The 14580-nt window shown below is 40.1% G+C and overlaps 1 protein-coding gene across 3 annotated transcripts in view; it reads left to right on the top strand.

The window, feature by feature from the left end:
• The first annotated feature begins 339 nt into the window (after window positions 1–339).
• The window catches only part of COL14A1 (collagen type XIV alpha 1 chain), a 184338-nt gene continuing 170097 nt past the window's right edge, over window positions 340–14580 (top strand). For 2 of the 3 annotated variants that reach the window (XM_014560694.2, XM_014560692.2), the window contains exons 1-2: window positions 340–593; window positions 13479–13604. In XM_014560694.2, the coding sequence (XP_014416180.1) occupies window positions 13517–13604 (88 nt within the window). In that variant the 5' untranslated portion in view covers window positions 340–593; window positions 13479–13516. The remainder of the gene's footprint in view (window positions 594–13478; window positions 13605–14580) is intronic. The other variant, XM_014560695.2, reaches the window with a different exon arrangement.

The following is a 14580-nucleotide window of genomic DNA, read 5'->3' as shown; positions in this document are numbered from 1 at the left end:
GCGTACAGGAGGGCTCCAGACCTCGCAAAGCACCCCCAGGGCCTGGTTCAGCGGCCAGCCCCACACTAGTCTGGGTCGGGGTGGAGGGGCAAAAGCAGCTCTTGTCCGGCAAGCTACACGAGGCTGCCGCGTGCACCAGGGGCGGCCGCCAGGTCTGGGCGGGCGCGTGTGCGGCGCTGGGCAGGCTTCTCGGAGCATCCCTCGTGGGACCCGGGAGGCGGGGAAAGAGGAGGAGAGAAAATTGGGGGCGTTAGGAATTTAGGCCTGCCTCCCACCTCCCCAACCCCCGCCCCCCGCCCCCCGCGGCCACCCTCTGCTTTATAATTGGCTGCCCGCGGGCCTTCCTTTCCCCTTATCTGATCCCGGGCGCCCAGCAGGAGGGAAGTGCTGGGGAGGAGGAGGCAGCTCGGGCGGCTGGGAGTGGGAGCCGGAGAGAGTAGGGAAGAGGGAGAGGGAGAGAGGCTAGTTACAAGAGCACCAGGGCGGGAAGCGCGTGTCAGCGGTGCCTCGCCAAGAGCCAACTAGCGAGGAAACTGGATCTTCCCTAGACACCGAGAGGTTCCCTACCTGGGCTGGAACCTTGCCCTGCACAGGTCAGTTCCAATCTTTCTATGCTCTTCCTTCGAGTTGGCTTTGAAAAGTGTGTTCTTGAGGAAGGGAAAGTGGAGAGGTCGAGCCACCTGCAGACGCAATTCCATGTACCTTCTCTTCGCGCGCGCCCAATATGGCCCGGACACCTTTGAGGTGGGATGAGACGGTGAACTCGGATCCCTTCTCAAAGGGGATCAGTGCGCAGGGCGGTTGGAGGCGCTGTGTGGTGCGAATGCAGAGGCAGTGAAGATGCCTTGTGTTGCTCTCGGGAGCTTTACCTCCGGTACTTGCGTACTGTGAGCGCACCGCGGAAAGAAGCGAGTTTGGCTTTAAGACAGTGGCGACTCCATCATTTCCAAGTAGAAGGTGCTTAGTAAAGGCGACCATTCTGGTGAGAAAGGGGCTTAGAAATTGTTTTGGAGGGCTGTATATAAACAGAAAGTACAGTTTTTAGATTGTTTTGGGGGTCGCTTGGGAGGCTCGCTGGAGATCATGGGGGGAAAGCACACCCAGGACCCCCGTGGGCGATTAGCGCTGGGGACCAGGCGTTAGACGCAAAGAGGTGCAAACAAACGGAGCGCTATCGACGCAGGATGTTGGCAGTAGTAGTTCTTCCCCGTCTCTGCGCGGGGAAACCCAGATGCTTCGCGCGCTTTGGTGTCTGGACCCAGGTGGTCGCGGCTTTAAGATGCACTACCAGGCTGTGGTGTGAGGGTCTTCTCGCCCTGAGTTTTCTACCTCTCACCACCCCTTCTCTTTTATCTCTCTGGACTGCTCGCTGCTTCAAGCCCTCTAGTCTGCAGCGCCTTGGCGGAGATGCGTCCTGTGGAGCTTCGTTTTAGCGTGCAGGGGTCACCGGCAAGACAGGGTTAGGGCCCAGCAAGGAGGAGCCGGCGTTGGGCCACTAGAGTGGCCTTAATCCTAAGCAAGAGTCTGAATGCTGCCTGCAAGTCCGGGACCACGGGCACTCCGATTTTGGAGCTGGGTTCTTGGGTCCTCTGTGGGAAGCTCACTGTCGCCCGTGCCAAGCTCAGGTTTGACCGGCAGTCGTTTGTTCTGCTTAGGCTTTGGGCTTGTCTCGAGGGCAAGTGTTCAAATGAAGTTTGCGCTGCAGCTCTCATAGGAGCCTGGATTCCACCCCCATCCCAACCCCAGCCGTGAAAAGTGCTTCTGGAGCTGCAGCTCAGAGCCTCATTCCCTCTGGAAGTTTTGGAAACTCTTATGGAAATTTTGCAGAAGGAGGTGGGAGGGGGCAGAAACAAAGAAATATGGAGATGAGACTTTGGGGGCTCTGTGGGGAACAGAAATGAAAAAGTTTTCCTGCAACTCCCCTGTTAAAGGCCCTGGGGCTCCTCATCCACAAAGGGCCAAGGGGGGCACTTCCTGGTTGCAGCAGGTGATAAAGAGGCCCTGCTAAAATCAAACAGGTTTGAGCTGGATGCTGTGAGAAGGGGTGTTCTGTTTCTGACAAGGTGGTTGAGTTCTGCAGGCAGAGCACTCACTGGTAAATTTAAAATGAGTGAATGAATGAATGCATGGATAGCACTTGGATTTCTGGTTGTTTCAAAAGAGTAACTTCAATGGATTTCCTTTGAACTTGGTCCCATGGGAGTGGTTACTATAAAGTAGACTTCAGAAAAGTTTTTTTTTGAGAGCTTTATTGGAATAGAATTCATATACCACACATGTGTGCAATTCAGTGGTTTTTAGTCTATTCATGGAGTTGTACAACCATCACCACAATCAATTTTAGAACATTTTTATCACTCCCCGACTCCCCAGATTCTCCCCCTGTTAGCAGCACCTCCTCATTTCTTCCCAAGCGTTTCTCAACACCCTTGGCAACCACTAATCTACTTTCTGCTGACGTTGCATATAAATGGAAGCACACAGTGTGTGTGTGGTCCTTTGTGACGGGCTTCTTTCACCTAGCAAAATGTTTTCAAGGTTTATCCACTGTGTACAGGACACTCTTTCTAAGCACTGGGCATCTCCTCCTTGTGCCTGGGGAGCCCTGAGCCAGGATAGACCTGAACCTCCACTGCATCCCTGACCTCCTGGGGGTCCCTTCGAAAGAATAAGAACCACACTGGTGAGGCCTCTCAGTAATTCCCTGGATACGACTCCTTGGAACCCGTCAGAATTCCTGGAGCAGTTTTGGGCAGGTCCCAGACTTCAGGATTGATGGGAGGAGTCCTTTGGCGTTTATCCTGCTGCTGCTAACGGTCCAGCTGTTGATTTCAGAGAGCTCGCCGGGCCTTCCGTGTGTGTCTCGGTGTTTGGAATCAGCCAGGGCTGGCCTTAAAGAATTGGCCGAACGAGCTGGTATGATTTGAGGAGGAGCTGGGGTGTTCTTCCTTTGGCTCTTAAATGCTTCCTAGTGTCACCTAGTAAAGCACAAAGATCTTATGCCTGCTTTAAGCTGACAGTCTTTGCAGTTATATGACTCTACAATCACATTTGCTGTCATTTTTATTCAAACTCAACCAGATGACTGCTGTTTTCCTGGCCCGTCCAGTGTAGCCCAAGATTCCTTTAAAGGATGGGGGCCTTCCTGAATTGCTGTGAGCTGAGGTGGTGTTGTTTGAGCACCACTGAGCTTAACAATTATCTGGGATTATGACAGTTCATGGAGAACAAATGGTAAATGACCCCAGGAAAACAGAGGAACCGAGGGGGTAGGAGAGGGGAGAAGAGAAAGTTTAAGGGAAAGGGCCAGAAACAGACTTCCTCCTTGACAGATTTGCCAATAGTGCTGGATGTCAGAAAACAATCTCCTCTTGTTTCTTCTATAATTAAATAAAATGTGGCCTGGCTCCGGTTACTCTTCTATATAGAATAAGCCTTGTGGAGACCAAGCCTCATCCTGTTCTGGTCGGGGGACGGGTATGCTTGTGGTGGACATGCTGATATATGCTTCAAGTCTACCAATTGGGTGCCTGCCCTTTTCTCTTTCAGAAACATGTTTGAGTCTCCCAGTTCCTTGTGGAAGTAAATATCCTTCTTTTAGAGATAAGATCACTGAGCTTCAGGGATAAAAAACACTTTGCTTGGGTTCACAAAGCCAGCAAGTGACAGACACAGGATTAAGAAAAGTCTGTATGAGAGAGGAACCCAGGCCCCATTGGCCACTTTCTTCATCACCTTCTTTGGTGAGGGCGGGGTGAGGGGTGTGTGGCCAGAAGTGGATGATGTCATCACAGAGGCCAGCAAATCTGGTAGCTGGCACAGAGGACGGAAGGCAGAGAAACATGGGTGCAATCGAAACCTGCTCGTTCTGTGCCTTGTCCGTGTCCATGTTCCTTAACCTCCCAGAACCTCCCAGAGCTTCGATTTTCTCGTTCTAGAAAACAGGGTTAACAATCGCCACTCCATAGTGTTGGTTTTTTCTTTTTACTTTATTTTTTTCTAACAGAGGCACTGGGGATTGAACCCGGGACCTCATGCATGCTACGCAGGCGCTTTACCACTGAGCTCTACCCAGTCCCCTCCCTTCCCCCTCCCACTCCCCCATTGTGTTGTTTTAAGGCCTAAAATGATCTAGTACAGAGCCTGGAAGACAAAAATGGTTTCTCTTGTCTCCTGCTTCTTTTTCCTTCTTTCCACTTTTTTTTTCTTTTTCTCACTTTTCCTCTTTTCTCTGTGTGTTTTTTTGTTTTGTTTTGTTTTTTGTTTTTTTTTTTTGCCGGGATTGTGACTAGAAAGACTATGGGAAATTCTGAGAACTCTCTATTTAGGTCAAGGCTTACAGTCTAGACTCCCCATTTCTTCAAGGTGTTTTTTTTAACCTCAATTGCTCTTGATGAACTTTTTTGCCAGTGGGCCTTTGTTGCAGCTCACCTGGCAAATGTTCCTAACTTTTAATTTTAGGGAGTAGTGTTTGGTGATTTTCATCCCAGAAATAACCCGAGTTGTTTAGGAAAATTGATTTAAAGGGAGGCCAGGCTTTGCTTGAATTTATCCAAATGTTATGTGTCTATGACTAGAGGTGTTCAGGGAATCTTCTATTGGATTAAGTCTCTTCCTGGATGGCTTTCTGCCTGCTTTTGCAAAGAGGAGCACACTGAATTATATTAAAAAAAAAAAAAAAAAGATGTTCTACTACAGGTTTAGAATAAAAACACAAAAATAACTATTGTAGGAATCCCAGAAGGGGCATCTAGCCCAGACTTGGAAGATCAGGAAGTCTTCCTAAAGGATGAGATGTCTATGCTGAGATGTGTAGCTACCCTTTATGCTGCTTATACATACGAGAGTTGAGTTAAAAACAACTCTGATTTTGGGAAGGGGCACTGAGCTATACCCTCCCACCAACTCTCATTTCTTTGACCAAGAAGCTATGTTAGTCCTAAAAAAAAAAAAAAAAAAAAGCCAGGTGATGGAACATTCCTGAGTGAAAGGGCTGTCACTCCAGTTCACCATAATTTTGGGATGGCTCTGCTTTCTATTGTGCAGGACATACAGCAACGTAGTTTAAGACTGAGCAGCTTCATTTCTGAGGCTGATTTGCAGTCAAATCCCTTTCATTTGAACCATTCGCTGGGCTGCTGTTATCCTACATAGGGTCTTTCTGTGCCTTAGAAGAGGGTCCTTCTGGGCAGCCCCAGGCCATTGGGAGAAGGAAATAGCATCCTTTCCTCTGGAGAACAGTTTTGCATTCAACTTGTGGAGAGTGTCTGCTAATTTCAGCTATTACTTACCCTAGGCCAATTGTAAATTGTGCAGTGCGCCAACTGTGAACTGTATGCATTAGCTCCATTCATTCAATCATGAATCATTAAATCAATCAGTGTTTATTGACTGCCTGTTATGCACTTTGAAACTTTTTGATTATGGGTTAGACTGCCCATCTAGATGTCTTATAGTACCCAAGATCCAGAAAATGGAAATAGGGGCCATGAAGTTAGCTGGAGAGTTATAATAGGATAAGAGGCAGATGCAATGCATTGGAGATTGATCACTCTTTCTAAAGATTTTTCAACTTTATTAATATTTTGAAGAAACAAATTTTGGCTTTGTTAATATTCACTAATACTAGTTTTAAATATTTTGGGTTTTTATGCTTATCTTTATTAATCCCTTTCTTCAACTTAATTAGGATTTAATGTGCTCTTATTTTTGTCTTCTTAAGGTGAAAAATTAGATTATTGACTATTAAATCTTTCTTTTTTTAAGTGTTTCTTTATTTTAACCTATAAATTTCTGTCTAATCCTTTAGCTGCATCCCACAAATTTTCATGTGTTGTCTTTCTATTCCCTTCCAACTACTTTTAAAATTTTCATTGAGATTTCTCTTTTGACCCATGGATTAACTAGAAGCATATTATTTAATTTCCAAATATTTTTGAATTTGTAAAGATATTTTATTATTATTGATTTCTAGTTTAATTCTGTTGTTGTCAGGAAACATACTCTGCAAACTTGGAGTCTTTTGAAATTTACTGAGTCTCATTTTATGGCCCAGAATATAGCCCATTTTGTAAGACATTAAGAAAAACATTCTGGAGTTATTGGATGTAGCATTCAATAGATACTAGCTACTCATTGACAGAGCTGTTCATGTCTTCTATACACTTACTGATATTCAATCAATTCCTGAGAGACGTTTTAACATCCCTAACTTTGTTATTTTCTCTTTGGTTCTATCAGTTTTTGCTTCATGTATTTTGAAACTCTGTTATTAAGTGCATACTCATTTATGATTGTTAAGTTTTTTTGATTGATTGACCCTTTATTCTGAAATGTGCAGAACTTGAGAGGGGTTTTTATGCAGATTTGATTCCCCCTCATTGTGGCTTACTCTTTTCTGATGCACCCCTTCTCAATTTCTAGTCTCTGGCATTCCTGAACTCTTCTACCCTTTGACACTTTATGCTAATAAGACTGTGGCTTTCCACTTGGTTTCTAATCACAATGCCTTGCACAGTGGAGGGCTGACTCAGTGGGGAAAAGGCTGGGCACCAACCTAATAGTAACAAAACTAGGTCTTTATGTCTAACTTAGAGTTGTTTTCTACTATGCCGTGATGCTAACAGAGAACAGTAATACTAATGACTTCCTCCAGGGTCTGTTTTTAAGTAGACCTCCTTAGCTGATCCTGAAAACCCTTTTGGAGGGGTTTCTGGATGTAAGGAGGGTGGTAAATCACTAGAGAGATGAAATAAGGAATGCTAAACAATGTCAACACACTGGGCTAATACAGTAGCCCAGTTTTGAGTCTTTGCTTTCTTATCTGCAAATCTGTGTGACCTAGATCAGCAGTTGGCTGTAAAATTCTCCTTCTATACAGTGGATATTGAAATATTGACAATGTAGAGTTCAGAAAGAGTTCCAACTTAAACAATTTGTCCAGTTCCCCTGCCCACAAACTCAGGAATCCTTCCTATAACATCTCTTATGTATAAAAATTAGCCAGTAGAAGCTTCTAGTAAAAGAGAAGAACTTGTTCAAATTGTTAGAGAATTTTTATACCCAATTCCACATCTCTGTGGATCAGTCCATTGATTCAAAGTTCTATGTGCAGAAGCTACACAAAATAATCTTATCGTCCACATGAAACTCTTCAAATATTTGAAGACATCCATTATGTACCTCCGATATTTATTTTTCCTAGGCTTAAAATGTGCTTCATCATTCCCATTTCCTTCGTCTTCTTTGCATGGGCTTGTCAACTAGAACCACTAAGTCTTTTTCTAAGTCTGTGAGTTGCTCTTAAGTCACATCTTCCACATCCTCACATGGTTGATGATTCTAACCTATATAGAGCTGTCATCTGGAAAATGATAAAAATGGATAGGAATGTATTTAGAAAAGTTTAAAGTCGTTCACCCATGTGAACAATTGTGCCTCTGTCATTGTCTGGATCTTTTGTTTTTGCCTAAACCTTTATGCCAAGTTGGTCCCACAACCTTCACAAGATGGGAGAGAGAAAGACTTCTTGATTCTCTTCCTCCTTTAGTCTTTACCCAGATAGCACACTCATTGGTGATTATCATTCCTTTTTCCTTTGTATTCTTTCAGCCTGTTGCTAACATGCTACTAGTTAGAACTTTTTTGAGAGCTGCCCGTGTTTCTAAGTACATTATTTACATCATCACAATCATCCTATAAGGTAGATGTTAACCTGCACATTTTACGATAAAGAAACCAAGTCATAGTGTGGTTAAACTAGTCAATCAAATCATTGGTAGATCTGTCTTCCTAACTCCCAGTTTTCTATTCATACCACTAGTTTATGCCACTTCTTTGTTCTGTTTCAGACTTGCTTCATTTAGCTTTGCAATATATTTGCCTGCAGTCTTTCTTTTTCAATAAAATTGTGAGTTGACAGAAGGCAGGGATGGTATAGTATGAACTGTTGGTATCTCTTTTAGAGTTGAGAGCTTGGTTATGTAGTAGGACTCTCAGTAGTGATTGTTGGAATGAAAACTCTGATACTCCAGTAACAGTCTCTCTCGGGGCCTGGTAGCCAGATGGCTAGCAACAATTTTGTTTACATTTATAGTTTTTTATGTCACCACAGATTGAATAGAACTTTATCCAAGTTTGGGGTATATACGTGGGTTAAGTCTACGAGTGTATATGTGTGTGTGTTTATATGAGCAGTTTACAAAAACTTTAGGATAAATATTTTAAGGAATTTTGATAAAACTGGCATGCACAAGGGCCTTTGCTCCTTGTTAAACTTAATTGTATAAATGAGATTAAATAAAATAAACATATGAAGTAGAGGAAGCGTCAGTTAGTTCTAATGGGGATAGTTTTAAGTTACTGATTACAAAGTCGTGACAGTGTTTTGAGAAAACTTGTGCTAAACATGATCAACTTTTCCCAAATTGGGTTTATACCTTCTGAACTTAGAGCTAAATTATCATTTCTAACATGAGGTTTTTAAACCAAAAAAATTAAAAATAAAAATAAAATTAAGGCAGAGTTATTTGTTTTATGCAAGCTTTTAGGCAAAGTTTCAACAAATTAAGCTTTGACATTTCGGTAAATGTTACAATATCTCATGGCATTTTAATAGGAATTGGGATTTTTTCTTGCCTCTATTTTACTACCCAAAAAAGAGTCTTGGCAGAAAACTTTGGGAAGATTAAAATTCCACTTCTCCCAATATGGTATTACTTATCCTAATTTAAAATAAACAACAAAAGGGGAAGAATTTAAAGATAAGCTATGGCTACAATTTTTTTCCATGTAAAAATGCTCAGTTTTCAAAAAAAAAGGTTGCCTAGATTATTTATTTATTTATGTACTTAAATTATGTGAAATGCAGATGAACTTCTAATGTGGCATGTTAAATGTTGCTTCAAAACACCTGGGCACAGGAATTGTAGTGCTTGGATGAGAGAAGACAAAGACTGTTGGATTGTGGCTTGTAAAAGAACTTCCTCTCTTGTGTTAGCATTGTATCATGTGCTGTCTGATCAAAGTCCCTGATCTTAACGGACATGCCAAGAAGACGAAGTGTTTCCTTACCTCTCCTCTTTGCCTTGTTCTGGTTGAAACTTATGGTTATAATAATGTTTGGGGAATAAAATCTTAGAAAGAATATGTTGTTTGAGTTGAGCAAGTGATTCTGCTGCTGTGGTTTTCTTTGGATGTTGTGTCTTGATTGTGATAGCGCTGACACCTGTGCCCAGATCTTTTCAAATCCCCTGTATTCATGCCTTCTGTCAAGCTACTCACAGCCCTTTGGATAACTTACCTAATCCTGTTCTAACTGCCTCAGTAGGGTAGGGGTTCAATAGATGCCTCAGGGCCTTTCCTCCTGTGTTTCATCTAAACTCACTCACCATTTGTCCCATTTCCTCTGTGCTCTGACAAATGGTTGGTTAACTAATCTGTAATAAGTTAATAATAAATTAATCCAGGCTAAAATGCCATATATATCATATATAAAAAAATCACTTAATACATTCCCTATTCCATTAAGAATTTTAGGGGTTTTCCAGTTTGTGAATGTCTTAATTTAAGAAAATATTCTTTAGTAATTAGCATTTTGGAAGTATGGTAGGCTGGTTGAGGGAAATATTTTTTGGATCCCCTAAATATAAATGAGTACATTATAGGATCTTGGTTATTTATATGATTATCAAAGCATGTGGATTTTCCTTTAACTGACAACACAAAATAGTTGCACACTAGACTGTCATTGGATGTTATAAAAAAGTAGTTGCCAATTTTTTTTTTACTGAATGATTTCTTGAAGGAACATACTTAATTTATGCCTCTGGATATACTGTATTACTCTGGAATAAAACCAGAAAATCATAAGTTTAAGTACATGAGTCATATTGTTTTGAAGGTTCATAGAATTATGCTTTGCTACATTCACTGAAATAACTCTTGGGGTAAAAAAGAAATGAAAGCTTATTTGAAGCTGCCAAAGCAGATTCAGGGAAAAATTAGTGACCTCAAGTAGAGAATAATATTGCTTAGCTAATAATGAGCTTAGCGCTGACTCAGATCTACAGTGGCCTTGACAATTCCTCATCCAGTGATGCTCAGCTGAGCCTCAGGGCCCTGTGTGGTACTGCTAGCAAGGCCCAGGTGCCCCGGAGAATGGCAGAGGCCAGATTCTAACATCGGGGAGCTCACTGAAGTAGGTCATCGGAGGTTTGAGAGTCTATAGCTACTACCTGAAGGCTGTACCAGTCCTCCTCCTCACCTTATTCACAGAATTGGACAGTAGGAGGACTCACTTTTACTGGCACCCAATACCCACTCAGTGCAGTTTTCCCATTAAACTCTTCAGACTGAAATAAGGGAAACATGATTGTTTGAAAAATATTTCCCAGGACTGGCTCCAACCTAAGGCCTGGCTGACACATGCTTTACTGGATCATATGCGTTGTTTCAAAGAAGGGGCCAGTGTAGCATCCCTCAAAAGAACAGCAGTCAGGACTGGGCAAAGTAGCATGATAGCAATAAAAAAAAAAAACTTGGATTAAATAAGCAATATGGATTGCTTTAAAAAAAAAATGCAAGCGTCAGAATCCCTTCCTAAGCTTTGTATACTAAGAGAGAGCTCACACTCCACTAGATATAATCCAAAGCTACAGTACGGATTTTATCTGGATCTGTCAAAGTTCTTGAAGTGTTAATAGTATGAACACACTAGGTAAATTTAAAGTGGCATAAAACATCACTGTAATAATAATATTTTAAACCTTACACTCTTCCAATTGGGGATACATGTCACCTGGAATAGTCCTCTCACTCTTGTCCCTTAAACAGAATTAATATCCAAATTTTGTAAGTCCTGCAAGCAATCATGTTCACGGTTAATTTGCAGATGAGTAACTTGATTTGTTTTATTTTTGCCACCACAGACATATTTATAACAGAGAAAATTATAGGTATTTTAAGTTTTAAAACTTTTTGCAAAATCATTAGCATTTAAGAAAGAGTGATTGCATTTGATTGGTTCATTAGGAGTTAGAAAGATGGAATCTTTTGCTGTCTTTGTTGTTGAAGAACATAGGCAATCAAGAGCTCAAATGTTACTGAATCTTCTTTAAAAAAAATTGTATAATTGTCATCTATTTGAAAATGGCTTGGCTTAAAACGAAAACCATTATAATTACACGAAAGTTAAAAAGCAATAATTTCCATTAACAGGTAGGATTTATTTCTTTATTGCAAGGATAGATTAATATTAGACACTATCAAAATAATAAATTACACTAAGAGGTAAAGATGAAAAACATGAACATCTCAATAGATGAAAAATCATAAAGGCAAGATTAAGCTTCCATTTCTGATTGAAAAAAATATTCAGCAAAAAGTCAAGAAGTTTTTTTTTTAAACAGAAAGAGACAATACTTCTTAACCCAGCTGCTAGCAATATGCTTATTTATTGAAATATTTGAGGTATTCCTAGGAAAATAATGGTTTTAAAACTACTGGCCTATACAATTAGACACACACACACACACACACACACACACACACACACACTGGTGGCAAGTGATGTGGTCATCCCAGAACACTCAGGAGATTAAACTGGAAAAATATAGAACTAGTAAGAGTTCAGAATGGTGGCCTACTATAAAATAAATAGATAAAAATCACTGTCTTTTCTATGTTAAAAATAATCCAAGATCCTATTTGCAACTGGAACTTAAAAATTAAGACAAATAGAAATATACTTTGAGGTGGAAAAGACTATTTTACCCATGACACTGAATCAGAAACCATAAAGAAAAAGGTCAGATCAGACGCTGTACCTTAAAAAAAAAAAATTCTTGACCCAGCAAATGGAACTGAAAGGCAAAAAACAAACTTGAAAAATATTGTAATATATATGTTAAAATTAATCATATATAAAGAGTTCTTATAAATCAATGAGAAAATGGGTAAAGGATATGAATAGGTATTTCATTAAAAAGTATAAATAACCAACAAACACAAAATGTTACCTTTTACTGATTATGACGACATTGTGATAATCACACTTTCTCTCTCAAATCAGGATATGATGAAAACAGTGAACCCTGTGATGGTGGAAGTGATGTGCTTTGGTATTCATAGAAGATGCTGATGGAAGTGGAAACCAGTATAAGGCATTATGTACTCATGTTTCAAAAATCTTTAAAATACATGTCTTGTTTTACCCAGCTGTTTCACAATTATTTAGCCAAAGGAAATCAGTAATCACGTATTCAAGGAGATGTGGATAAGGATAGTTGTTGCAGTATTATATGTTTTAGGGAAATTTAGAAACAATCTAAATTTCCAAATAAAGCTAGATAATAAATAAATTGTGATACTGCCTGTGTATTGTAACAGGACATTTACTATCGTTAGAAAATATTCACGCATAGTCTTAATTGTGCTTTTTTGTATTTTCTGATTTTCTATGATTCAAACTCATTATTTTTGTAACCAGAGCAAGAAAAGAGATATCAAAACAGATTGAAGGGGTATGCAGTGTGATACTATAGAAACATTTTCCTACGGTGCTCCTACCGTGTCTGATTGTCATGTCTGTGTGGGCAGAAATTCTGGATCCTGAACTCACTAGTTATATGACTTGAGGAAACTCTGTGCCTCATTTTCCTCATCTGTAAATCAATATTATAATCATACCAACTTCAAAAAATATCCTGGGTAGAAGAAAAATTTTGAGATGTCTTAATCTCTGAAGAAAGGACTCAATTTCTCCTCTGTACTGGCTTGTAATAGAATTATAGTCGACAACTGTAGACATGTAGAAATTAACACCAAACATTCACCCTTTTTCCTCTCTCCCTCCTACTCTCCCTCCTTCCCATCCTCCCTCCTTCCTTAATTTCCCCCTTTTTCATTTCTCTCTCTTTTTCTTGTAGCTTTTCTTTTTCTAACATTCTAACAAAAAGGATGATCTTGGAAGAGTTTCAGACTCACACACATGAGAAAAAAAATTATAAGAAAAGATGAAAAGATTAAGAGTTATTCAGCCCAGTGAAGTGAAAGCTGAGTAATGATTTAATAATAGCACAAACTGGTTTTTCAAATGCTTCTTCATCACCTGAAGAAAGGTCCTTATGTCTATACTCATGATGGCCAAGGAAGTTGTAGTCTGATCATAATGCTCATATCAGGTATACTTTTGGAATTTATCCATCTGGGAAATTCACTGTGCAATTTATGTCTTACAAAGGAGTCAAAAAGTCCCTCCTGAACTTCTCTCCCAAATATTTCCAATCATTCTATTTACAACATCGTCTCAAAATCCTTTCTTTCATCAGTTTCTGCTTGAGAGGGAAATAAACAATGCCCTAAGGAATGGATTACTTCCTGACAATACTAATCCATGTTGGCTTGTTCACCTCTTCCAGATGACTGCATATACTTTATTTTCATTCTTCTCAAGATATCCCTATGCTCTCTGTTTCCAGGACTGCTGCTACACCTCATGTGAAAAGCAGGAAATAAGATGAAGATTTTTCATTGCAAGATGCAGTACTGGCTGTTTCCAGCTTTTCTGGCAATTACTTACTTTTGCATCACTGTCCAGGGTCAAGGTAATGGAAAACTTTAACATTATCATTAGGATCTGGAATGCTAACCATCTTGGTGCTGATCATAATTTTTTTGTTTTATTTACCTGATTGGTGCTTCATTGGTTTAGCTGTATTTTTAGGCAGGGTCGTATGTTGGCTTTTACTCAGTGTTACCAACTGTTTACATTGTATAAATGTGCCTCAACTTTGATGGGGGTTATGACCTCACCAGTGACTGAGCATATTGATTTTGTGGCACTTGGTTAAACAGCTCATTTTTAATGTCCCTCTGGAAAATGCTATGCAAATTTAATCAGTAAAGTCAAATTTGCATGTAGCAAAATCAATTCTATTAATAAGGAGCTATAAGTTGTGTGTATATGTATCTCAATGCCTTATCACTTAAAAAGAGTGTCTACGAAATACTTCTGCCACTTCATATCTGGTCCTTATTTTTTACTCCTTTTTTTAAAACTAAGTAGGCAGTCTAAAGGTAACTAAGGGTCTGACAGAGGCTACTGATATGCCTTTTTAAGCATATATAATGATGTCTAGCTTTGTTTCATTTGAACATAGTTTTTGAAACCTACTATTTGTATTATTGAAACCTGCATCTTTATTTCTGATTCCCACTCATTCTTTTAAAGTATACCAGGAATTGACAAACTACCACTTAGGGGCCAAATCTGCTTTTGTCAATAAAGTTTTATTGGAACACAGCCATGCTGATTAGTTTACATACTGTCTGTGGCTGCTTTTGCACTGCAACGGCAAAGTGGAGTAGATGTGACAGACACCGTGTAGGTCACAAAGCCTAAAATATTTATTATCTGACCTTATGCAAAAAAAGTGTGCTAATCTCTGAAACAAGTACACAATATGTAGAAGTGTGCAAAGCGACATTACTTGATAAACACTGTAATTCTGCAGAAATCACAATGTGGATGCTGAAATAGTCATTCATCAGCTAAATAAGGAGGTCTAAATGTGATTAAGT

This window comes from Camelus ferus, chromosome 25, assembly GCF_009834535.1.
Source record: "Camelus ferus isolate YT-003-E chromosome 25, BCGSAC_Cfer_1.0, whole genome shotgun sequence".
NCBI classification, from domain to species: domain Eukaryota; kingdom Metazoa; phylum Chordata; class Mammalia; order Artiodactyla; family Camelidae; genus Camelus; species Camelus ferus.
Note: the sequence above shows the minus strand (reverse complement) of the source record. Positions and strands in the feature narration are given on the sequence as shown.